General features: G+C 36.9%; 1 protein-coding gene across 14 annotated transcripts in view; it reads right to left on the reverse strand.

The window, feature by feature from the left end:
• Birc6 (baculoviral IAP repeat containing 6) overlaps positions 1-27,720 on the reverse strand; it is a 243,878-nt gene that overhangs the window by 177,235 nt on the left and 38,923 nt on the right. For all 14 annotated transcript variants that reach the window (XR_015453010.1, XM_087216157.1, XM_087216155.1 and 11 more), the window contains exons 6-10: positions 27,584-27,666; positions 23,873-24,095; positions 23,634-23,794; positions 18,457-18,515; positions 10,963-12,357 (exon numbers count right to left, since the gene is read on the reverse strand). Coding sequence is in view for 13 of the 14 variants with exons in the window: in XM_087216157.1 (XP_087072283.1) it covers positions 10,963-12,357; positions 18,457-18,515; positions 23,634-23,794; positions 23,873-24,095; positions 27,584-27,666 (1,921 nt within the window). In the remaining variant the exon portion in view is untranslated. The remainder of the gene's footprint in view (positions 1-10,962; positions 12,358-18,456; positions 18,516-23,633; positions 23,795-23,872; positions 24,096-27,583; positions 27,667-27,720) is intronic.

Consider the following 27,720-nt stretch of genomic DNA (forward strand, 5'->3'; position numbering starts at 1 on the left):
ACATGACCAAAAAAAAAATAAAAAAAAAACCTACAGAGAATATTATAAAACATTTTTTTGTTGTTGTTGTTTTTTGTTTTTTGTTTTTTTTGGTACCGGGGATCGAACTCAGGTCCTTGCACTTGCGCAGCAGGCAGCGAAACCACTGAGCTAAATCCCCAGCCCATAAAACATTTTAATAACCAAGTAAAACTAACGAACTACCAAAGCCTACTAAGAAACAGGCAACCTGAATAACTCCCTATAAAATAAACTGAATTTATAGTCAAAAATCTTACATAAAAAAATACCTCCAGGTCCAAGGGGTTCGTTTACTGGTTAATTCTATCAAACATTTAAGGAACAAATAAAATCAACTGTATAGAAACTTTAGCACAAAACTTTACCACTTCCCCCACTTTATTCTATCAGGCAAGTATTACTGATACAAAACCAGAAAAGAGTATAGGAAATTAAAACAAAAAAAGATTACAAGGACCATATAATACTCATGAATATAAATACAAAACATTATAAACAAAATTTTGGCAAACTGCATCTAATAATACATTATGATCAAGTGAGTTTTAACCTGGGAATGCAAAGTTGTTTTGACACCCAAAAATTAATGTAATTCACTGTACTAAATTAAAAAGAAAAACTATATGATCATCCCAAGAGATGATTTTTGTTTTTGTTTTTGTTTTGGTACCGGGGATCGAACTCAGGTCCTTGCGCTTGCACAGCAGGCAGCGAAACCACTGAGCTAAATCCCCGGCCCTCAGGAGATGATTTTATAAATATTGAGAAAATACAATATCCAAAACTAATGGCAACTCTCAGGAAACTAAGAACAGAAACTACAGGATTGAATGACTCCTAAAATCAGTTACAAATCAAGGATATTATCACATATACAAATAATCTCAGAAAATGTGATCATTAGGAACCTTTTATCTTGGTATTGGAAATGGAACTGGTGATCTTGTGCTTGCAAGGCAGGTGGCAGAACCACTGAGCTAAATCCCCGGACCCTCATTAGGAACTTTTGACTCCACCTCTTCTTGCATCAGTACGGATCAGTAATATATACAGGCTTGATGTTTTTGAAGTCATATTCAGTATTTTTATAATTTATAACATGTTTCCTTTTAATTGTAAGCTTTTAATCTTTTTTGTTTTCTAATTGTAAGCTTTTCTAAAATGTTATTTTTAAAGCCTTAATATGTCAAGTACCACACATATTAGTGTCAGTGCATATACGGTACTGATTTATCTTAGTTCTATCTTTTCATTTAAGTTTTCCTTCTATTCTAAATATATCTGTACCAAGCAAAATACCAATTTAACTTTCTTTTTTAACTCTAGTCTGTAAAAGAAAATTCCTGAATTTGTTTATACAGTTTAGGTTTCATATGTGTATGTATGTATATTCTATTTCTAAATTTTAATCACAGACAACCTTGTTAAATCTACTTGCAGTACATTGTTAATCCTACTTAAAATTTATTTAAGATGGATATGGTGGTAGAAACCTATAATCCCAGCAACTCAGGAGGCTGAGGAGGAGGACCACAAATTTTAGCCCAGCCTGGGCATTTAGTGAGCCTCTGTCTCAAAACAAAATTTAAAGGTGTGAAGCACTTGCCTAGCATGTATATGCCTTGGGGTTCATTCCACAGTATCTCAAAAAATTTTAATTTGAAGCATTTATTATTTGTCACAGTTCACAACAATGGCACGGCACAGATGATGAGAAATTACTCAGAGTCAATGGCCAATTCAAACTCCAAGAAATCCCAAAGGGACTGCCCTTAACTTAGACCCCTCAGCAAGACAGTCTCATAAAGACAGCCCTTGACCAATTCTGTGGCTTTTTGTAGCTAGAACCAGGAAGCAAGGATAAAGGACAAAAGAAGGATGATATCTGTGAAGGAATTCATTCATGTAGAGGATAGAAGAAGGAAGGACAGGGGAAGGCCAGGTTCTGTCATGTAACAGACCTTAAGGGCAATTTAAGTAATAAATCAGAGTAGGGGGAAGGAGGCCCAGAGCATTCTTTAAGGCAATGTGTTTTGATCCTCCTTGGACTTGTGGCCTTGTAGGCTATCTTTTAATCTCTAACCATGCATTCCAGGAGGTTTTAGGCAGAGGACTCCAAAAGTCGCTTACCTCTGCATATCCATCTCATACATACCTCTAGCCAATGCCCTCACAATTGTTTATGGATTACTTTTATGAAGAGACTCAATTCTCCATGAGAAAAAGTCCTTATGCTATTTGAAAATATCAAGAAGACAGTGCCACATCAACATGAGTCACATGCTTTTTAAAACTCACACATGTACTTATGGACTGCCCCATATACATTGTGAAACATCAACAGTTCCTTCCCTTTAGGGGTTATTAATCTCATCCTTTCAGATTCACCATCAGCTAATCCTTAAAAACTTAGAAGTAATTAAGTTCTCAGGATTTTTATGTCTCTAAGCTGATCTGGGTAAATTTCCTATTATGGGAGCAGAGGAAGAGGGCCACTGAATAAGAACCTAAAACAATCTGTTCCCTCAGACACCAATTTGAAAACTGGAGTCTGTAGAACTCAACTTGAGAGGTTTCTTTCGAGTATATTTTCCCTTGTTCTTTTGTTCATTTGTTTCTGTTCTTAATCATATGATCACGTTAAGATGCCATAACTTCATAATAGCTTATTAGAATCAAAAGATCATGGTAACCACAAAGCCAAAATCTATAACAGACACAACAAATATAATAAGCAAGAAATAAAAACGCATTACTAAAGTAATTCACTTAACCACCACGGAAAACTGTAAAAGAGGGAGAAGGGAAGGAAGTACAACAAAACTAGAAACAAGTTACATAAAAGCTGTAGTTAGATTTTTATCAATAATTATCTTGAATATAAGTGACAAATTCTCCAATTAAAAGTCACAGAGGAATTTAAAAAAAAAAGACCCAATTATGTGTTGTTTACAAGAAACTCACTTTATTCCTAAGGACACACTGACTAAAAGGGATGAAATGAGATATTCCATGAATACAAGCCAAAAGAAAATAGGAGTTGCAATACTGAAACAAATAAAACGGACTTTAGATCAAAAGAAAATAAACAAGGAAGATCATTATACAATGCTGAAAGGGGTCAGTTCACTAAGAGGAAACAACAATTACACAAGGGCCAATGAATACACATTTTTCTCATCAGTACATGCAATATTCTCCAGGAGATCATATGATAGGCCACAAAACAAGTCTCAACAAATTTTAAAACACTGAAATTGCATCAAGGATCTGTTCTTATAATAGAATAAAGCTAGAAATACAAAACATATGAAAATTAATTTATTTGTAAAAAATGAATGGATCAAAAGAAATGAGGAAATTTTAAAAATTTCTTGAAACAAAAGTGGAGGTACAACAGACCTGATCTATACAATACAGCAAGAGTACTAAGAGTTAAGTTAACAATAACCAATGTCCACATCAAAAATGTAGAAAAATCTCAGATAAGCAACCTATCGCTGCATCTCAAGGAACTTGAAAAACAAGAACTAGATCCAAAATTAGTGAAATGAAAGAAAGAATAAGGATCACAGCAGAAATAAATGAAAAAGACTAAGAAGACAATACAAAGAAGGCCACGGCAGCACATCCTTATTATAATCCCAGTACACTGGGAGGCTGAGGCAAGAGCACAAATTCAAAACCAGGCTGGGCAGCTTAGCAAGATGCTGTCTCAAAATAAATGTAATAAAAGAGTTGGGGATGTAGCTCAGTGTGAAGGTCTTGGATTCGATCTCCAGTACTGCAAAAAAAGAAAGATGGGGGGAAAATTCAGGCACAGTGACACATGCCTATAATCCCAGTTACTCAGGAGGCTGAAGCAGGAGAATCACAAGTTTGAAGCCAGCCTGAGCAACACAGTGAGACTATGTCTCAAAATAAAAATTAAAAAGATTAGCGGTGCTGTTCAGTATTCCCATGCTCAAGTGAAAGGAAAGGTGGGAAGGTGGGGAGGAGGGGAGGAGGGGAGGAGGGGAGGAGGGAGGGAGGAAGTATACAAAAACAGACAAGGACACAAGAACAATGACAGACACAGATACAACCACAGAACACAGACTGTGTTCTCCTTTATGAGCACAGACACAAAAATCCTCAACAAAATATTAGCAAACCAAATTCAATAACACATTAAGATTATTCAGGGCCAGGGATTTAGCTCAGTGGTTTCGCTGCCTGCTATGCAAGCGCAAGGACCCGAGTTTGATCCCCGGTACCAAAAAAAAAAAGATTATTCACCAGCCCAGCCTGGGCTTCTTAGTGACTTAGCAAGACCTGTAAAAAATTTTAAAAAGAATGTAGCTTAGTGCAAATATCTTGGGTCAATTCCCAATACCACAAAAAAGAAAAAAAGAGAAAAAATTTTCATTATGAGTAAAGGATTTGATCCCAGGAATTCAAAGACAATTCAAAATTCACCATCAATAAACATAAATTGGGTGCAGTGGTGTATGCCTTAATTCCAGCTACTAAGAAGGCTGAGGCAGGAAGCTTCTAAGTTTGAAGCCAGGCTGGACAACTCAGTAAGACCTATCTCAAAATTTAAAATGGACTGTGACAATAACTCAGCGACAGAGTGCCCATGGCTTCAATCTACAATGATGGAGAGGATATCGATAAACATGACACTCCATATAAAAAGGATGAAGGGCAAAAAAGGTCAACTCAAGGCAGAAAAGGCATCTGATAAAATTCAACAACCCATCATGATAAAAGCATTGAACAAATTAGACACATGAGGAATGTACTTCAACACAATAAAAGCCATTTATAATAAGCCAACAGCTAACATTATATTGAGTGGGGAAAAGCAAAAATCTTCATCTCTAATATGTGGAACAAGACAAAGAAGCCCACTTTTATCATTATTTTGTTGTTGCTTTGTTTCTTCACTTTTATCAGTTTTATTCAACACAGTAGTCACAGCAGTTAATCTAGAGAAAGAAATAAAGGGCATCCAAATTGGAAAAAGAAAAGTCAAATCACTGTTTGAAGATGACATTATCTTATATATAAAAAGACTCAAGGGGCCAGGGATTTAGCTCAGTGGTTTCGCTGCCTGCTGCGCAAGTGCAAGGACCCGACTTCAATCCCTGGTACCCCCACCACCACCAAAAAAGAAACTTCTGTTTTTCCAGCGCCTGCCTTACAAGCGCAAGGTCCCAAGTTCAATCCCCGGTACCAAAAAAAAAAAAAAAAAAAGACTCAAAACCTACACTAAAAATTGACGAGAACTAATGGCTAAATTCAGCAAAGTTGCTGAATCAACATACAAAATCAGTAGCATTACTGTATGTCAACATCAAAGTACTAGAAAAAGAAATCAAGAAAATGATCTCATTAACAACAGCTACAGGGCCAGGGATTTAGCTCAGTGGTTTCGCTGCCTGCTGCACAAGTGCAAGGACCCGAGTTCGATCCCTGATACCAGGAAAAAACAAAAAAACAAAAAAACAAAAAACAATAGCTACAGCCGGGGATTTAGCTCAGTGGTTTCGCAGCCTGCTGCACAAGTGCAAGGACCCGAGTTCGATCCCCGGAACCGGGAAAAAACAAAAAAACAAAAAAAAAAAGAACAATAGCTACAGCCGGGGATTTAGCTCAGTGGTTTCGCCGCCTGTTGCTCAAGCACAAGGACCTGAGTTCCATCCCCAGTACCAAAAAAAAAAAAAATAGCTACAAAAAAAAGAATAAAATACCTAAGAATAAATTTAACCAAGGAAGTGAAAGACCTGGCATGGTGGTGCACACCTGTAATCCTAGCACTCAGGAACCTGAGGTGGAACTTGTGTTTGAGGTCAGTCTGGGTTACATACCCAGATCCTGTCTCAGAAAACAAACAAACAAACAAACAAACCAAAAAACCTACAAATTGGTAAAAACTCTCTATAATTAAGTTATACAACACTGATGAAAGAAATCAAAGAGAACACAAAAAAGGGGAACAATATCCCATGTTTATGAACTGGAAAAAAAATCAACACTATTAAAATATCCACACTATTCAAGGCAATTTACAGCTTTACACCTTCAACATAATCCCTATCAAAATACTGACAGCATTCTTCACAGAACTAGAAGTTATATGAAACCACAAAACCCTCAAACAGCCAAAGCCATTTTGGGCAAAAAAGAACAAAGTAGGGAACCATTATGCTACCTGACTTCAAAACATACAAGCTTGAGCCAGGGATTTAGCTCAGTGGTTGCTCCGCCTGCTGTGCAAGTGCAAGGACCTGAGTTCAATCCCCAGTACCAAAAAAAAAAAAAAATCAATAAAGCATACAAGCTTGGGCCGAGGATTTAGCTCAGTGGCATGATGCCTGCCTCGTAAGCTCAAGGGCCTGAGTTCGATCACCAGTACTGAAAAAGGAAAGAAAAGAAAAAAAAATACAAGCTATAAAATCAAAAGTGGTACAGTATTAGCATAAAAGCAGACGCACAGACCAGTGGAAAAGAATGGAGAACCTGTAGTTAAACCTATGCACAGGCCAGGGATTTAGCTCAGTGGTGCTGCCGCCTGCCTCACAAACTCAAGGGCCTGAGTTTATTTGACAAGACCTCAAAAGCACAGAAAACAAAAGCAAAAACAGACAAAAGGGATTACATCAAATTATAAAGCTTCTGCACAGCAAAACAATCAAATGAATGCAAAGACAATCTACAGAAAATTCTTGCAAATGTATACATTTGACAAGGGGCTGACATCCAGAATTCAGTATATAAGAAACTCAAAAACTCAGTAGCAAAAAACTAATCACTTAAAATGTACAATAAATCTAAATAGACATTCTCTATTTAGAAGATACACTATGACTAAACAGGTACATGAAAAAATACTCAATCTTAAATGCAAATAACTACACTGAGGTTTCACCTTACACCTAGTAAGAATGGCTAGTATCGAAAAAAATAGGGGCTGGGGATTTAGCTTAGCACCACACTTGCCTCACAAGGTCCTATGTTCAATCCCTGGTACGTACAAACAAACAAACAAAAAAACAAAATGAAAAAAATAAAAAAGAACAAGGATACAAGTGCTGTTGAGGATGTAGAATAAAGAGATCCCTGGCACATTGTTGGTGGGTGTATAAATTATTATTGACATTTACAGAAAACAGTACGGAAGTTCCTCAAAAACTTAAAAATAGAACTACCATATGGTCCAGCAATCCCACCACTAAGTATACCCAAAGAAAATGCAATCAGAGTGTCAAAGAGACATCTCCACTAGAATATTCACTGCACTTCTATTTACAATAGCCAAGAAATACAATCAGCCTAAGTGTCCATCAACTGATGAATGTATGAAGAGAATCTAGCATAAAAACAATGGAATACTACTCAACCATAAATAAGAATGCAGCCCTGTTACTTGTCACAACATGGAATGAACTGGAGATCATTATGTTAAGTGAATTAAGTCAGAAACAGACAAATATCACATGATCTCACTCATATGTGCAATTTAAAGAGTTTATTTCTTAGAAATTGATTTAAATGGCGGCTACTAAAGGTTAAAGAAAAAGGAATAGGGGGACCTATGGAGTATTAGTGTATAATATAGGGACTTTAAGTAACGGTTACGTACTATACATTTCAAAAAGCCAGAAGAAAAGATTTTGTGTTTTCCCCACAATGAAATGATAAATGTTTGAGACAAATATGCTTAGCTGATTTAAATAAACAATGTATATATGTATTGAAAATGATGCTTCATTAATAAAGTATTATATGCTAGCACTGATACTATTTTTGTCAGTTAAAATTTTTCAAATAAAAAATTTTTAAATTCTCTTTCACATAATTACTTCCTAGCATGTCCTACTGCCCAAACTCTAAAAATGTATCAACTGTCTAATTTTCAATATTATTCTTTAAATATTTAATACTCTTTAAATCACTAAACCCTCACTGTATTATCTAGAAAATACTAGTTTCTCAAAGATATGCTCTGGGGAAGTTCACTCAAACCTAACTTCATTTCTGATGACTTATGACAAGTTAAACTGTTTTAACATTTTAAAACTTGCAGATTAAAGGCTTCAAATAATTCGAGAATATTGCTGGGCTCAGTGCCGCACATCTGTAATCCTAGCACTTGCAAGGCTGAGTCAGGAGGATCACTGTGAAATCAAGGCCAGCCTGGGCTACATAGTGAGTTCAAGCCCAGTCTGAATTGCATAGTGAGACCCTGACTCAAAAACCACAACAACAACAAAAAGAAATATGTGATTCTTCAGCTTGTGTTACATTCTACAAGTGTAGAATAAGTAGTTTAACCACTTAACAGTTTACCCTGAGCATCACTCGGGCAGCATGTTTGTTTCGTACTGATTATACCAAGCATCCCTCAGGCCAGTGCCATTTCAACCAGTTGATTCTTGTATTGACTAAATTTGATAATATTCTCATTTTTATATATCTTCTAAAAATTAATGAAAAAATATGCACGTTTTGGTCATCCTGCATTTAAATAATTGGTAAGTGGTTAAAGCACTCTAGTGACAAACTGCCCAGGTTTGAACCTAGCTCTGCAATTTACAAAGCTCCAGGACTTAGGCAAGGTATTTAATCACTCCCCTCAGTTTCCTTCTCTGCAAAATAAAGACAATAAAAGCACATGCATTGTAAAGGTGGTATAATGATTAAACTGAATTACCTGATACACCACAGTTGTTCCTGATTGTTCTGAACTTTTAAATTTTAATTCAAGGTTTCATTACTCTAAAGTTATTCTTTAGACACATGCCTGTAATACCAGCACTCAGGAGGCAGGAGAATCACTGCAAGTTTGAGGCCAGCCTGAACTATATAGCGAGACCCTGTCTCATAAATAAACAGATACTCTGTACAGTTCATGTTTTAAATTAATTTAATTGGATTTTGCCATTATTTAAAGGCGTTTTTTTGTTTATTATCTCACTAAATACAGTTCAAAGGCAGCAATCTGAGCCACTACTTAACCATTATTCTCCAGGGCTAAATTGGTGTTATATTTGGTTTTCTGAAACAGGGTCTCATTATATAGTACAGGCCTTGAACTACAGTAAATGTGAACCTACAATCCTGCCTCAGCCTCCCAAAGGGCTGGGATTTTAGGCATGCATCATCATGCTCACCAAAACAAGTATGCTCTATTTAAAAAGACAGGAAAAACTTGGGTTAATGCCTACCAGAGCCACAAATGAGATATGTGTGATTCTTTTCAAATCCTAATTCCTCTGCCAAGCCTTGGTTATAGTCATCTTTATCTTTTACCTTCATTATAAAGATAAAAATCTTAACATTTTGTTAGTTCTGTACAGGCATTTAAATACTGCAAACTGATTCACCACCAGCCTAAGGTTACGAGTGAATCAGCCCAAAAAATTTTATGTAGCAAAACTAGTAACTATTTGCCAAGCATTTTTATTTCAGAAGAAAATAAGGACCAATATCTACACCTGCCATGTTACATATTTCATTTTATTTGACTCTAACAAGCCTGGGAAATAGGCCTTCTAAATAATTTGTGCAAAGTCACAAACTTGAGCAGATGCCAAGTTAGGACTCAAGAAACAATAAAAGGTTATTTTCTTATAAGTTAAAGCACAGAAGTTATCTTCTGAGGGACCAATTTATTTGTGAACAGAATCCCTACTTAGAACAGTACAAAAAAGTTTTAAGCTGACCATGGTGGTACATGTCCATAGTCCTAGCTTCACAGGAGACTGAGGCAGGAGGATTGAAAAATTAAAGATCAGGGCCAGGGATTTAGCTCAGTGGTTCCACTGCCTGCCTCACAAGCACAAGGACCCGAGTTCGATCCACAGTACCAAAAAAAAAAAAAAGATCAACTTGGGCAACTCAGTGAGATCCTGGCTCTAAATAATATACACTGTAAAAGGCCTGGATATAGCTCAGGTAGTTTGTGTGAGGCCTTGGGTTCAATACAATGAGTCCCCAACTTAGGAACATGCAAGCTGTGAACTTTTTTTTTTTTGGTACCAGGGATCGAACTCAGGACCTTCAGCTTGCAAGGCAGGTGGTGGCACTGAGCTAAATCCCCAGCCCAAGCTGTGAACTTTCACACGTGTACTGCATGAGATTCACAGGTGTACTATATAAGACTCACTTTGCCAGATTATGAGCAAATACAACTTATGAATGTTCTCCTGGAATGGAACTCATTTGTAAGCTGGGTATTTACTGTACTGAGGACCTCAAAAACTAAATTAATTTAAATTTGAAAAGGAAAAAAAGTGAAAATAGAAAGAAAAACAATGGAAACGAAGCTTTTGTGCATAGGGAGGGAAAGGGGCTTGAGGGGCGAATGGGATAAAATAAAATTTATAAAACATAAAAATAATAAAAAGATTTTTAAAATACAATGAACTGTAATTGCAGTAATTAAAAAAAAAAGGCTGAGCCAGGTGGTGCACACTTGTGATCCCAACACTTGGTAGGCTGAGGCAGGAAGACTGCTTCAATTTTGGGCCAACCTGGGCTACATAATGAGTTTAAGAGCATCCTGAACTACATAGCATACATAGTGAGACCTTGTCTCAAAAACAAACAAAACAACCAAAAGATCTTTTTTTTTTTTTGCTACCAGGGATTGAACTCAGGTCCTTGCACTTACGAGGCAGGTGGCAGAACCACTGAGCTAAATCCCCGAACCCAACCAAAAAATCTTAAAGGGTTGGATATGTAGTTCACACTAAAGTGCTTGCCTAGCGTGTATGAGGTCAGATTTGATCCCCAGTATGGGGGAGGGGGGCACTAGAAAGATTTATTGCTTCACTATAAAAAATTTTTTATCTCCATCTATATGGGTCTAAAATTCACACTAGGTATACACATAAACAAATGCCATATGCAGGGACTTTATAAGATCTATCAAAGAATCCAAGAGCTTACCTTTGGTGCATGCACACAGCCTGTCTGTGCCCGAGCAGTAAATGACAGAAACAAATGTGTCCTGTTCTTCAGTGCCCTCCTTTTTGGGAGGTTCTACTTTGGCCAAAATTTCAAAGTTTGAAAGATCTAATATTTTTACATATCCTCCCTGAGTGGTTATTACCAAATGTCCAAGAGTAGAAATGTCAGATTTTTTTTCTCTCTCAATGCCATTCTTTGAAGTTAACTGCATTTCTTCAACGGGCTCCTCACAGTCATCCTCTCGATTATCCAATATATCTGGTGGAAGCAAAATGAGTGAGGTAATTGTGTCCTGGGGATCTTTGATATGTTGGATTTTTATTGGCTCCTCTTCTAAAGTTACTATCCGTGTGGCATAATTCATTTTGTAAAGTACTAAATATCCACCACTAACATTCCTCTGCTCAGGCTGAATTATCAAAGGGGTCTGTACATCTGCTGGTGATTCATGCTGGATTACACTAATATTTGCACCATTCACTACAGCAAGATTTGATTCCAGCTCAGCTTTCCGTCTATTACATAGTGCAGAGTTTAATTTATTTAAATTATTCAAGGCCTCTACTTGATTTATTGCACTCAAGGATTCAACAGCGCATGTCCGCAGTCCTACCAACAAATGAATTCCATCGGCACAAGGAGTTATTGAGTCTATACAAAGATTCTCCTCTTCCGCAAACTTTGGCAGCCTCAAGCACTGAACCAATGTTCCAGGCTTGGGAAACACAGAGTTCCACTTCTCAGAATCTGGAGAGGTAAGGTTGGCTGCTGCGTCTGCAAACTGCTGAATATAAGTCACAGGAGGATCCTGCAACAGCAACTGTTCCTGATTATCCAGCTCCATTTCAATAATCTGTGGGACTGTAAAACCATCATCATGCAAACTTTTACTCATAATATTGTTCATCTGTGAAAAGATTTTTCCTGCTTTCTCATCAGATTCTTTGATGCTATAAAGTAGTAAAACAGGTAAAGTCCTCCTTACCAGAGGAGAATTTAATTCTGAGTTAGTGCAGGACTCATTGTCAGTCGACCCTTGTTCTGATATACTTTCACCCTGAGTTCTACTTAAACCATCCAGTGACCTGTGAGAATTACTACTAATGGGTGAAGGAGCAGGAGATTTGTACGTTAATAAACCTCCTGCTAATAAACATGGAAAGGGAATGTTGTGTTGTTCCTGGTGCTTTTCCTTCACCTTTTCACTCTTAGAGTTTGTCAAGCAAGGATTTGCCCCAAGTTCTTCAAGATCTTTGACAGTATCCTCAAGCACATTTGCAACAATCTCCCACTGAAGTTTTTCTGGCTGTTGGAGAATGCTGAGCGCTGTTATATCAAGGCTTACTTCCATGGCTTCCTTCTGTGATGTATGCCCTTTGAAAAGGAAGAATATTTATTAGATATGACCTTGTTAATGTAAATCAAAATCTGTAGTTTAATTTTTTAAAACTTATTCAGTTAGTGCATCATACTAAAAGTATTTTAAAATAATCAAATCTGAAATGAACCTACTCAGAAACTCACAACGGTATTTAAGGAACTCAAATTATTTTCAATTCAGAATACATTCTCTGAGAATTAGGGAGCAAACTGCTTTTAAAAACATAACGGGGCCAGGGATTTAGCTCAGCGGTTCCATCACCTGCCTTGCAAGCCCAAGGTCCCCAGTTCAATCCCCAGTACCAAAACAAAAAAAACTTAACAGGTTCCAGAGCAAAGAGCCTAGCAGAGTGATTTAAAATGTTTTGAGTTTGGCCAGAAAGGAAGCTCCAGTAAAGCTGTGGGCTGCAAAGATAAGAGCAGAGGACATCTTGATTGCTGAGAGGGGACAGGAGAATAGAAAAGATGGCCTGGGGGCATCATATGAAGCAGCAGGACTCTACCCTTGGCAGTCTCTTAGTTGTAAGGGTGAAAGATTTTTGCTTTGAGAAGAAAGGTCCAGAGTACCATGTTCCAGAATGGCAGTGGCCTAGGGAAGTTGTTCCCAAATGGCAGCTCAAGGAAGCTGTTCTTCGGGATTTGGTTCACAGGCACTGGGCCCCTACAGCCAAGAGAGGGCAGACTGGCTACTACTGCTCCAGCTGGCAGTAGACCTTGACATCATCCATGCAGCACTGGTTTTAGATGCATGCAGAATGCAAGGGTTGTGGGGTCAGGAAGGTTTCCACCCAGATTTCAGAAGAAGGCCTGGGAGGCCAGGCAGTGTGACCCTGAGAGGGCAGCCTGTGAAGGTATGAGTGTGAAGCCAAAGGTGCAGTGGTAAACCCCAGAAGTATGGAGAAGCCAAGAGTATGGATCATCTGAGAAAAACTGCAAGAAGGGAGTAGAGCCAGCCCAAACGAGACACCATGGGTACTACAGCAATGGGAGGTACAACCACCCAAAATGATGTAGGGGGCAGAGCCACCCAAGCCCTTTGGATGTTACAACTTGCCACAGACTGCCTTGCAGGTTGGAAGTGGAACTATGGGATTTAATGTTTACCCTGCTGGATTTTGGATTTGCTTTGGTCCTATTCCTCTGTATCACTGTGTTTGTAACTTTTAGAATGGAAATGTCTGTCTTGTGCCATTGAATGCTGGAAGTGTTTAACTTTCTTTTCATTTGAACGGGACTGCAGCTAAGAGTCTGCCTTAAATCTCAGAGGAGACTCTGGACTTGGGACTTTTCAGCAATGCTGAAACTGGTAGGATTCTGGCATCTCTTACAGATGGACTAAAAGCTTTTTACATAAAGGAATGTACATGAGTCTTTGGGGGACCTGGAACGGAATGTTATAGTTTGGGTCTGGATGTCCCCCCAATCCTCACTCTTGGGTCAGAGGTAGCTGAATCTGGAATGTGTGATACTGGGATTGAGGGCATGTGATTACTAAACAACACCTGTGAGTGACTGGTTTGCAGGAAGACAAGGTGAAACTCCCTGGTGGCTTTTGCTACCTTGTCCGCACATGTTGTTTCTCCTCCGGGACGACTGTCTGCCATCCTGTCTTGGAGCCAGCTGATTATGGACTGAAACCTCTACAGACTGTAAGCCAAATAAACCCCTTCCCCTTCTAAAAAATAAATAAATAACAGGGGGCAGGGATTTAGCTCAGTGGTGCCACCACCAGCCTCGCAAGTGCAAGGTCCCAAGGTCAATTCCCAGTACCAAAAAAATAAGAGACTGCCAGACACAGGAATAGATGACACAAAAGGATCACAAGTTTGAGGCCAGGCTGGGCAACTTAGCAAGGCCTTGTCTCAGAATAATCAAACAAAATGAGCTGAGGATGCAACTCAGTAACAGAATGGCCCTGGGTTCAATCTCTAGTATATCCCCACACACACACACACACACACAGAGCTAAAGAATTATTCTATTATTATCGACATTATCATTATCAATCAAGATTAAAATAACAAGATTTTTGCACTTTAGTTCTGAACCATGTCATTTATGTAATCTGAAAAATAACCAAGAACCATGATTATACTCCCAACTTCTGTTTACCATTTAGGAGTGAAAGCACCATTTCTTCGCTCTCACCTCACCATGCTGATTATCAGGAGATTTTCACACAATGCTAATTCTAACTAAGTTTAGAAACAAATAATAACCGCAAAGAAAATAGTCCCAAAGTTTGTCATTTTAAAGTGAAACATAAGTGCCTTCTGTGGTATTTATAATTTTAGTTTAAACAAACACATCTGTATTTACTGAACTTTTTTATATTGTTTCTCTTCAAGGTGCCCCTTTATAAATAGTATGAAAGTCATTTCTCGGGCTTAATCCTCCATATGTGATCTCTGTATGGACAAACCCTACACCAGATGTTAGTGAACCCTCAAATCAATAATCCCTTGACACTGAAAATTCTTTCAACCAATCTGTTTCTCAATAACACAAAACTACTATCAGCCAAGGGAGAACCCTAAGTGATTGTGAAAACACAAAAATATCAAAATTGCCTTTACAATGTAGACAAGAACACAGAAGACTAAAGGAAATAAATATAAAACAACTCAAGGTGACTGCATGAAGGTTATAGACCTACAAAAACAAACAACAGAGATTTATTCAACATAAAACAAGGTATACTGAAAGTTCTTGTGAATTTTCATTCATGATCTCTTCCACATTCTTTCTGACAGCTTTATCTACAATTTCCCATTATCTAGGATCACATTTCATATAACATTATTACTATCCTCTACAACTGAAATATTCTACTTAAAAGAAAAGAAAATTTTAGTTATAAACCCTACTTGTACCAATAAGGCTATTCATTTCAATATTCTTTCGTTATCACCACACAACAGCCATTACACTTCCATGAAGTACTTACGTCTATTTTTTTTTTAACTACTTTATACTTTAGATCAAAAATTAGAGGTTGAAAGTGAGGGATTTTCCTTCATTAAACACAAGGCCTTACGCATACTAGACAAGTGCTCTACGAATGAGCCACATTCCTGGTTCTTGAAAGTGACTTCTTTTTATTAACATGCAGTGCACCACACTACAACCTGAGGGGATGGTCACCCATCACTGGACTAAACTGACAAACTTATTTAAGTAATTTAAGTTATGATAGAAATTGCCAAGAAAATATAATTTTAGTCTTATGTATATTAAAAAATAAACCATAAATTATATTCGCTAACAAACTGAAGACAATACTTTAAGTGGCATGCACAGTCAAGACTTTATTACAAAGGAAAATGTAACATGCAGCACTATTATTCTGCTTACTCTTAATGATTCAATTAACACCTGGCAAATACGATATATTATATGAATATATACTAAACTTTCGAAGACTCACAAAGCACATTGGTGACTGACAAATCTCACAGTAACCAAACCTATCATCTCTTATCCCAAAGTTTCTAAATACTACTAGACCACAAAATAAGTTTTTACACAATATACTCACAAACATCCTTCAGAACAATTTTTTTTTTCAACAATCATTTCAGGAAACCCTGCTCTACTCTACATTCTTAGGTAGTGGCAACCCCTCAGCTTCTGCTGGCCAAACAGTGAGGTTAACAACTACGTTTTATCTGGGTACTTTTCTAAAGCTATCAAATTTCAGTTTGTTGTTTTACCTTGTTTACAGTGCTGGGGATTGAATCCAGTGCTTCATGAATGCCAATGAGCTAACATACCTCACCCTCAAATTTCAATTTGAACTCTTCTTCGACTTCCTTCCAAACATTCTTTTCACTTTTCATGACAAGTTGTGTGTTATGGCTTATATCTAGATATCTTCCTAAAGCCTCATGTGCTCATAGGTGGGGCTCTGGGGATCATGGGTGATATCAGACCAGTCCACTGACTGGTTTACCATAGTTCTGGGTGTGAATGATAGATTTATTGAAGAGGGAAGACCCAGCCTGGGTGTGGGTAGCACCAAGGCTTATAGCCTGGATGGAATAAAAAGGGAAAGAAGGAGGGCAACTCACTGCTTCCTGCCTGCCTTGCCGTGAACTATTTCTCCTCTGCCATGCCGCCCAGCCTTGGAACCAACTTACTAAGGACTGAAACCTCTATAAACTGTGAGCTAAAATACATCTCAGTGATGAGAAAGTAACTAATTCTGTTATGTAGTTCAATAATCAAAGTTTTTTCTCTATCATCCAGATACTTTCAAAAGTCATAGCTTTCAACTGAAAAATAGGTACCCATCTCTTAGTCTGCACTCAGATTTTTTTTTTTTTGGTACCGGAGATCAAACTCGGGTGCTTGTGCTTGTGTAGCACGTGGCGAAAAAACTGAGCTAAATCCTCAGCCCTGCACTCAGATTTTTGAAGTTAAAAAAAAAATCTATATTTATGCCGTGTCATTCATTATATGCCATGTCATAGTTTTAATACGACAAAATTAGTTTAAAAGATATGTATTTTCCTATGAATCAATTAGCGACAGACAAATCTTCAAATGAAGCAATTAAAACTTTAGAACTGGAATGATTCCTCTTTTAATTCTATGTGAATACAATATTCTCAATCCTAAAAGATTTGTCAAATGTAGTAAACAAAAATATGTGATATTTTCTACATCTGGGAAGTAAAGTAAACCAATGATACTGTCTAACAAGAATGTGAAAAAGCAACAGACAGAGATGAAAAAGATAGGAGGAAAGGGGTAATACACTAAACACAAGTATTAATTACAAAAGTACATACAGAGATCTTAACAACCAAAGAAAAGAAAAAAGGTACAGTATACAAAGCACAGGTTGTAGTTGGAATAAAAAAATTTAGTAACAATAGGAATGTGGAAGAACATGTAGTATAGGACACTTTACAAAGGAACAACTGAAGCCCACAGGATTTGAGGGATTTGATGAGATCAAAGCGTTGATTTATAGAAGAGTTCAAGCTCTAAAAAGGAATCCAGGTGACAACTTACCAGCTTATTATCCTATATAACATTAAGAAAACACAACAGTAACCCTCTTTGGCTTTTGGAAAAGGGACAATAGAGTATGAAAAGAACCTTACCTTCACCATTTGAAATTTTTTTAGAACTAAGTATATATTTATCTATTACCCTGCCTTTTTTCTTGGTTTTGTTTTCCCCCACTGCTAACAACTTCAAAACTGGGAGTTAGCAAAATCAATCCAATCTTCTCTTTACTGGCTTTTAAAAAGATTTTACAACAAGTTAGAATTTAGAAAACATTTAGTATTCTTTAACTTTTGGCAATGAATGATATAAAATAAAACACATCTTTTTAAAAAGATTTATTGTTATACATGCTCTCAGTTCATAACATTGCATATTCAATTATAGTCACAATAGTAGTAACTTTATCAAAACATAGGCACTGCATTTGATGCTTACATGTATCTTAAACCTTAGAATTCTGAATAAAACATATTGATATCACTGTTTTACATAGTAAAATTGCAATCAGACTATAATAAGCAATAATTTAGAATTAAAATCTGACCTAATACTACTACTTTCAGATGCACTATTAGCCCTTCCAACAACATGAAAATATGAAACATATTCTTTTGTCTTAGTATCCTAAGACAACATTTACTTGATATTACAAGTCCATGATTTTATACCTTCGTATCTTTTCACCTGTTTTCTTTTGGGAACAAAAAGCTTTAATTTAAATGTTATACTTATTTTTAAAGCACATTATAAAAATAAAATAAGCACAATTTTAATTTTGACATGAGATGAAGATTTAATATAACTATCACTTCAATTCTAACTCATTAGAGAACCATTTAAATTTTAAATATGCAACTCTATGTACTACTTATTCAATATCTGATATGTAATAGTTCATATTTTTGTGCATTTCAATGAAAACTGTGAATTGGATTAAATAACAAAATTAGAATTAACTAGCATTTAGCTTTATCCTGAATTGCATAAATCCAAGGATTTAAAAATTATATTACCAAAAAAAATTTTTTTTAATTAAAAAAAGTAAAAATATATTATCTAAGATGTTTTACATACCTGTCACAGAATCTGATCTGGAATGCTCTTCACTATCTGAATCCTCCAGTAAATCATCACTTAAATTAAAAAGCAAAGTAAAAACAATTTGAACTTTTTTTAAAAAAAGTATATATCACATGAAAAAGCAAAGACAAAAGCAGAGTTGTTTTGTTTTGGGTTTTTTTGGGGTACCGGAGATTGAACTCGGAACCTCGCGCTTGCAAAGGCAGGTGGCCAAAAGCAGAGTTTTGAAACCACTGCATATTACACATCTAAAACATAAGGAACATACAAACTATTAAACTACTTAAGTGAGATATAAACAGTTCAACAGTGTAACTTTTAAACAAGGCCAAAAGAATCATCATAAATTATTACATAAATGTCTACCTCAAACAGGGTGTGGAAACCTTCAAGAAGCCATAATAACATTGTAGGGAATTAAAGACTATTAAGTAGCTGGGGATAATTTAGGTAAGTAAAAGGATAAAAGAGAATAGCAGCTAATAAAACCAAGCATGAGCTAGCAGTAGTAAAGTATTAAGAAATATTCTATTACTGAATTCAGAACAGAACAGTTACTCTAAAAGCAAATGAAGTTGTATGACACCTGTGTACATACACATCAATATGCATTTCATTTTTATTTTGTAATTTTGTTTTCCAAGAGCTGTTTAAAATTCCATGATATGCAGGAAAAGTATTAAAATTCAGAAAAATAAAGAGACAAGACAATATGGTCCCTCCTTTGCTCTTCACTCAGGAGGCTAAGAAAAGTCAGTCCTCCTTTTTATATCCATCTTTATCCTCTTCACTGTTAACTGACAAAAGATGTAATTATCATTATTAGGCTCTGTCTGTAGCCTATTCATTAATCAGCACCTCTTTAGCAGCTTCTAAAATTCTGAAACTGCCATTACAGAAGTAAAAGCATACATTTTACAGAAAGAAAAGGTAGTCCTTTTTTTTTTAATATATTACACTGAAATCTGAAATGCATAGGTTTTTGTTATTTATATAGAAAATGATAATCTCCATTAAAAATGCCTAAGGAACTGGGTACAGTAAGCAAGCCTGTAATCCCAGCTACATGGGAGGATGAGGCAGGAGGATCACCAGGTTCCAGGGAACCTCAGCAACTTGTTGAGAACTTGCCTCAAAATAAAAAATAAAAAAGGGCTGGGGATATAACTTAGTTGAAAGGCCATGAAGAAGGGAAGGGGAGGGGAGGGGAGGGAAGGGGAGGGGAGGGGAGGGAAGGGGAGGAGAGGGGAGGAGAAGGGAGGAGAGGGGAGGGGAGGGGAGGGGAGAGGGGAGGGGAGGGGAGGGGAGGGGAGAGGGGAGGGGAGGGGAGGGGAGGGGAGGGGAGAGGGAGGGGAGGGGAGGGGAGAGGGGAGGGGAGGGGAGGGGAGGGGAGGGGAGGGGAGGGGAGGGGAGGGGAGGGGAGGGGGAGAGGGGAGGGGAGGGGAGGGGAGGGGGGGGAGGGGGAGGAGGGAGGGGAGGGTTGATAACCAAGCTGCTCAGCTGTACAAAGACAAAAGGTAAAATACGGTAGCAGTACATTTTAAAGAATTCAGGTTTGATGACATTACAATGAAGGTTGTCAGATAATCACCTTAAGTAAAGAAAGTTTGAAAATCTTTTTCTAAAATATCTATGGGCCTGGTACAGTGGCATATATGTGTAATGCCAGCACTCTGGGAGGCTAAGGTAGGATGATCCAAGTTCAAGCCCAGTCTAGGAAACTTAGCAACTTAGCAAGGCTATGTCTCAAAATTTTAGAAAAGGAAAAATCAGGGCCGGGAATTTAGCTCAAGTGGTTCCAGCGCCTGCCTCGCAAGCGCAAGGTCCTGAGTTCAATCACCAGTATCGAAAGAAAAAATCAAAAGGACTGAGGATATACCTCAGTGTGAAGGCCCTAGGCTCAATCCCCAGTATTGCAAAAAAGTAAATAAAATAGTAAATATTTTATGACAAAATTCTGAAACTCTTACATAATAAAATTATATGGGAAAAAAATCAAACTACACAGTTAAAGGCTGAAGTTTATAGATACTAAAATTACCCCACGATAACACTTTAAAAATCACGTGGGTTAAAAAGAAAAATCTAGAATGCACATAAATGTTAATACAACTTCATAGTGTGATTTTTGGGTTTGTGATTCTAGTTCCTTCACCTCCCATCCCTACATTTTCCAATTTGTATACAATAAACATGTATTACTTAAAATTAAGTAAATTAAGTAAAGCCTTTGGCTGACATAAAATTTATTACAAAGTAATAAGCATTCAAGATAAGTAAAGAATTATGGGTAAATTAAAAACTTTGGACAGGGCCAGGGATTTAGCTCAGGGGACCTGCACCTGCACTGCTAAGTGCAAGGTCCTGAGTTCAATCCCCAGTACCAACAAAGAAAACAAAACCTTTAGTTAAGGTGCTGGAATATAATTCAGTGCTTAGAGCCCTTGTCTAGCAAGCATGAGGTCCTGAATTCAATCCGCAAGACAATAAATAAATTAATTTAGTTAAGATTATTGTTATGTGTTCTTGAAAACTAAACAAACTAGTCTCATTAGGGATACCTTGGTTTATATTAAGACTATAAACATCTTCTAAAGTTAAACTAAGAAATGTTTTTAACCGATTCAACAAGATACAAAAACAACAAATGAAACATCTATGAAAAAAATTCATTTATTTAAATTAAATGTGTTCTCAGACCATCCCTGCCTAAATCATTATTATTATTATTTTTTAGTACCAGGGATCGAACTCGGGTCCTTCTGCTTGCGCAGTAGGTGGCAAAACCACTGAGCTAAATTCCTGGCCCCTAAATTATTTTTGAGACATGGTCTCCCCAGGTAACCCAGGCTGGCCTCAAACCCACAGTGATCCTCCTGCCTCAGCCTCCCAAGTGCTGGGACTGCAGGCATGCACCACCACACCCGGCCCTTGCCTAAATTTAAAATGACAAAATGTCTTCTTAGAAGAAATGATCAAAAACAATTCCCAAGCAAGCTGTACTGCTAATTACTTTAAACTTCCTATATAAGCTTTAATTTTTCCAGTTAATATATTGTCCTTCAAGCTAGCAAAACTCACATACCTAGTATATTGTTAAACCAAATGTACTGTATCTCCTGCCACATAAAATAACAGGTAGTCTGACTCATTATATTTACTATCAACCCAACAGAAATCCCACTACCTCCAGGACAGTGGAAGGGAAAGGATGGGGGCTTACAGTCAGGGATGAAAGCTCCATATTTTTGACACCATCCTATCACACCATTCAGGACTACTCTTTCTTTATGGATTATCTGACATTTTCTTGGGGAGAAAACAGTCCCTCTATCCTAGACTAAGTTTAGATCAGTTACCCTTATAATAGTGCAGTATTTCTATAAACACATTGGATGTGTGTTTACCTAAAAATGAACATTTTGGCTGGACATGGTGACACACGCTGTAATCCCAGCACTTGGGAGACTGAGGCAGGAGGATTGCTGACAATTTGAAGTCAAACTAGGCTACACAGTGAGTTCAAGGCCAGCCTGAACTACAAACCAAGATCCGTCTCAAAAAAAGGAACATTTTACAAAGGGAGAGAGTAGTAGTATATGTGTAATCCTAGAAGTATATTGTGTTCAATACTTAATCTCCAAATTACAAAACCTCAAGATAAAGCTCTAATTAAAAACATTTTTTAGAAGAACATGCCAATTTATCTTCTATTAATTTTTCACTAACTTCTAAGAAAATCACAGATATCAAGTATGCTTAAGTTTCCAGCCTATTAGCAAATACAGTCAAAAGCTTAGACAACAATGAGCCAACTGCTTTCCCATCAAGCTGTCATGGGTATTTATAGTAATTGAGAATAACTATGTCTCTTTAATTCAGCAGGCTGCAGAGCTCAGGCTACATTCATTTATCTGTCAGTCATTTCCATATGTTATTACTAAGAGGAACTACACAGTGGCAACCTTCCCAAACTCTATGTTATGAATTTACTATTTATTTAATAAATAATTCCTATTAATATATTTTACATTACTTCTTAATGAAAGTACACGCCACCAAGTAGGTTTATAAAATAAAAAGATAAATCACTAGCTGTAGTGTAACACAGATCAGACACTGGTAACATTAGAAGCCCCTGGAAGCAAAATGGTAAACATCCACAAGGATATTAAATACACTCCATTCCACACTGCTACCTATGGAGTCTTAAGAGTGATATGTACTGTTGCATATCACAAACTGAGTGGGCTTGTGGAACCCTTTGTTCTGCCCACTTGGGAATAACACAAAGGTTGCTGTGTGATCCTGGTCCAGTTCAAAGTCATAACTGGAGAGGCTCTTAAGCAAGAATTAGGTGGAGTTTTAACTCACCTGCTTCCACACAGATCAGATGCAGTCACAAAAAAAAAAAATTTGGAACCCATCAGAGAAGTTGAGCTAAATAATCCAGAACAGTGATTATACTAAACTTTTCCAACAACAATAATTTGGTGCCTCAACTCAGTGCTAATGGTATATTTACTATTCTACATAATTAAGTTCTGGGCCAGGATTTAGCTCAGTGGTGCTGCTGCCTGACTCACAAGCACAAAGTCCCGAGTTCAACCCCAGGTACCAAAAAAAAAAAAATTAGGTTCTCTTGCCTCGTCCAAGGTCACTTGACTATTCATTAGTGAAATTCACTTTATAATTTGAGATGCTAATGAAAAAAAGAGAAACTTTTTTGACTCAACTCAAACATTTGACTCAACTCTCTTTGAAAAGATTTATTATAAGGTGAATCCTAATAGAAAATAAAAACAATTTCTCTCCCTCTCCCCCCTCCCCCCTCCCTCCTCCCTCTCTCTTTTCGTGTTGGGGAATCACACCCTGGACCTTGTGCACTCTTACCACCAAGCTACAGCCCCCACCTCTAGAGTTTTATTTTCCAATTGTGGCAGTTATATCCAATGAACATAAATCCAGATAAAAAAATAAAGTATATTTTACACACTATGGCATTTCTGAATGAAAATTTCTCTGAGAATCATACAGCTTTCAGGTTTCTAACAAAACATTTATGTTCTAATCTCTTAACCTGATAAATTTTTTCTGCTTCTTTGTTTAGAGTGAGTGAAATTTAGAAAAAGAAAACATCTATAAATGCTACTACATCAAATTCAACATACCTATCTCCTTCCAATTTTGGTATATCTGAGCAACTAGAGGAGTCCTCCAGCCATGCCAAAGTTGGTCTCCTTGAGTCAACTCCTGAGCTTGGTTCTCCTGATAGAATAAGCTGTTGTACAATTGCTGGATCATAGGCATTAATTTCAAACTTTAAGTGCACCTAAACAAATGAAAATTCTAAGTTTATAACTCACTCATTTATCAGTTACTACTCTATTCCTTAAAAGCTGAAACATACCTTCATAAGTTTGGAAACATCCCATATGCAGATCTTTCCTCGTTTAGTTGCAGCAGCTAGAAAATGAGGGCAGCTCCCCGACCCAAAACAAGATATTCTGTCAGTTCCATCAGTACAAGGAAACTGTGCAGGACTTGTTGCAAGTGTGACTGACAATGGCACATTCTGTGTGTGCTCACCTTTCACAAATGGGCAGTTTGGGGAATGTCTTTCATGTTCAGACCTTTACATAAACAAAGGAAAAGGTAAACAACAGTTAAACTGTATTGTTAAAATACAATGGGACTCCAAGATCATCACCTCCTTTTTGTAAACAAAGTATTGTACTATGAAAAAGACTTAATCTTACCAAATCATTCAATTTTTATCAAGATCACTCTGACAGATTCAACTATTCCCAAAAGTTATGCAATAAATAGTTATAATATGCAACAATAAGTTACTTTTTTTTACAAATAAAAGTCAATCAGATAAAACAGAAACCAACACTATAGTAAAACTCATGGTATATTAACATACTGATGATAATCCACATATTTACTACAGTAGGACCCAATGAGGTAAGTAACTTATAAACAAGAAACCCTTGGCCAGGGATTTAGCTCAGTGGTTCCGCCACCTGCCTCAAAAGCGCAAGGACCTGAGCATTCAATTCCCAGTACCAAAAAGAAAAAAGAACAGAAACCCTAAAAGATGAAGTTCATAAATTATACATTATACGCTGCCCTCTAAATCCAGGGGATCCACATCTGTGGATTTAGCCAACTGTGGATAAAAAATATCCACAGTTGCATCTGTATTGAATGTGTGAAAGTTTTTTCTTGTCATTAACCCTAAAAGATGTAACAACTAACTTCCATAGTATTTACACTCTATGAGATATTATGAGCAATCTAAGGATGATTGAAAAATGTAGGTTACATACAAACACTACATCTTTTTTTTGGTACTGGGGATCGAACTCGGGACCTTGCACTTGCAAGGCAGGCACTTGAACCACTGAGCTAAATCCCCAGCCCAACACTGCATCTTTTTATAGAAGGGACTAGAGCAGATTTTGGTGTCCACACAGGGCACTGGAACCAATATCCCACAGATGAAGAGGTACAACTGTACTTTCTTCAAATAAATACTCACTGAGCATAAAGAAATGCTAAATTGGTTTACTAGAAAAACATGTGTAAGAAAAACAAAATGTTAGAAATTCAGGTCATGACTGGCATGACTACAAATATTTTCTCAAATATTCTCCAATATTAAAAGGTGTCAACCTTAACCCAATTATCTGTCCAACTTCGTGTCTTCTTTGTATTTCTGTTTATCTTTTGTTTTGTTTTTGTGTTTTTTTTAATTTTCCAAGCTTTTAAAGCAGTCTTTAAAAATTAGGATCTTGATTTAAAAAAAGAAAATTTTATTCACAAAAAATGTTATTGCCTTAGAGTCTATGTATCTTTCTTACCTTGCACCTACAACTTACCCATATCTACACATAAATCCTGGGCAATCTGTTAATATGCAGGTGTCTTTCATAAATCCTTTTACACATACTCAAATGTGAACCAGATTCCCTTCCAGCTAAATCTTAGTGTATTTTTCCACTTCTCACCTTTTTTTCTTACCCAAGATTTAACTTTTCAATTAAAATCTTATTTACAGAAGTTATACACAACCATATGAAACAACACTAATTACCAACCTCAAATATATCCAATCCCAGTAATCTCCTATGCCACCTCCAGGTAAATACTGTCATGAATTTAAATGACATATTTCTATCTGTCTGTTCTGAGACAGGGTCTCACTGAAACTTGCAATGCTCCTGCCTCAGCCTCTTGAGTAGCAGGGATTACAGGCACACAGCAGCATGCCTCGCAACTGACAATGACACTGACAATCAGTGTCACTGTATCAACCATTCTACAACAGCCTTCGTGATACAAGAGATATCTGAAAGTTACTGGTGGTGATTCGTAGAGATCATAATGTTCACTCCTTTTTATTGGCCCATCATAGGAATATATCACAGTTGACTACTCCACTCCTGAAGGGGATTTGAGATACTAAATTTCCAGCTTTTCACTGCAGTGACTATTCACTTAATCCCTCCATCCATTTGAGAGATTTTAACCCCCAGAGTACATAAATCGAAGTAGAATTTCTAGGTATAAGGTAGCAGATTTTTATTTTTCAAAGAATTCATTCTTCCTCCAAGTAACTCTGTCAACCCACATCAACAAAATATGAGTTCTATTTTCACCCCTTCAAACTGTCCATTTTCTTACTTTACAGATTTAGAAGGTGCCCAGGCTTAGCTACTTAGCTTTCATCAATCTCTTTTCCCGCCTATCCATTTAGAGCAATGGTCCCAGGTCTTCAAAGACCCTACCAACTTCTGGAGAGTTTGAGGAATTCCAAATCCAGGGGAAGAGAAGGGGAAGAATCTCAAAAAAAAAAAAAAAAAAAAAAACCCAAACATATATATATATATTTCTTTCAAATGTTGTGCATATGTATATAGATATCTTGATTGCTTCTGTGGAGAAAGACTGAAGACCAAACAGAGACTTAACCTAAATTAGATCATGCTCATATTCAACCCTCAATCTATAAACGAGTGCAGCATGAATTTTTCATATAATGTTTTTTCCCAATGCAACCCTGGACCCCATATATACAAACCAAAAGTCTTTAGCAGGTTCACCTCATTCACATCAGTGGATGAATATTCAGAGACTTCCAACTATTTTTAGTACAAAATAAGTAACATCTTAAAATCAAAACCTGGTTCTATCACTTACTAGTCATACACTCTTCAGTAAATTTTATTTCCTTCATTTTAAAATGGGATAGGTTCAAAATATTAAAAATCAAAAATTAAAATAAAATAAAAGCTGGGCATGGTGGCACACACTTTTAATCCCAGCACTCAGGAGGCTGAGGCAAGCCTGGACTACACAGTGAGTTCAAGGTCAGCCGTACTACAGAGACCCTGTCTCGAAAAACATAAAAACAAATAAAATGACATAATAAATCCTATTTCACAGTGACTAAGAAGTGAAAAACATTCTCACTTCCCTCCTATAAAATGGAGATAACAGTACTTACTTCAGGAATAATGAAAATTAAACGAGGTTAGAATGCATAAAGGGCTTAACAGTAGCTGGTATATAGAACACAGATTTGTTACAATTACTACTATTTCTAAAATATAGCCTCAGTGTAATTATCTGTAAAAACAAGGGGCTAATGTATCTCTAATATTTAATCAAGTTCTAAACTTTCAAGCACTAGAATTCAGACATCAGAGACCCCTAAAATTACTTCAAAACTAAAAATACATACTATAAGGCCTTCCTCCATGGATTCCATTACTGACAGCCTTCCTTCAACAGATCCATATAAAAGTGCTGAAGGTAATCATGTTACAGTTCATTTCACCACGGCCTTCTGTTTTTTGTCATTGCCTGGTTCTATTCTTTGCCATTTTTGCCATGTGCAGAGTTTAGAAAGCCACAGACCTCAGAGAAAATGTATGCCAACTGATGTGAGACTAGACAGAGCCACCTTGTTCTCTTAGGACAACAGCAAAATTGAACACAGCAAAAATATACAGTAAAGGCAAGACAATGAGTATATCAAGACCACAGAAGTAAGATATAGAGGCACATTTAAAGAACTTAGTCTATTATGCCCAGAAAGATCAAGACTCACCAAGGTTCATCAGTAGGCTCCCAACAAACCAGACATACACTACAAGTAAAACACATGGCTCTATCATCTCCAGATGAAGCAGGCTGTAAATTGGAAAAAAAAACAAAACAAAAAACAAAAAAAGAAGAGCCAGAACT

This window comes from Heterocephalus glaber, unplaced genomic scaffold, assembly GCF_053883595.1.
Source record: "Heterocephalus glaber isolate CG9 unplaced genomic scaffold, H.glaber_assembly_v1.0 deba00001457, whole genome shotgun sequence".
NCBI classification, from domain to species: Eukaryota; Metazoa; Chordata; class Mammalia; order Rodentia; family Bathyergidae; genus Heterocephalus; species Heterocephalus glaber.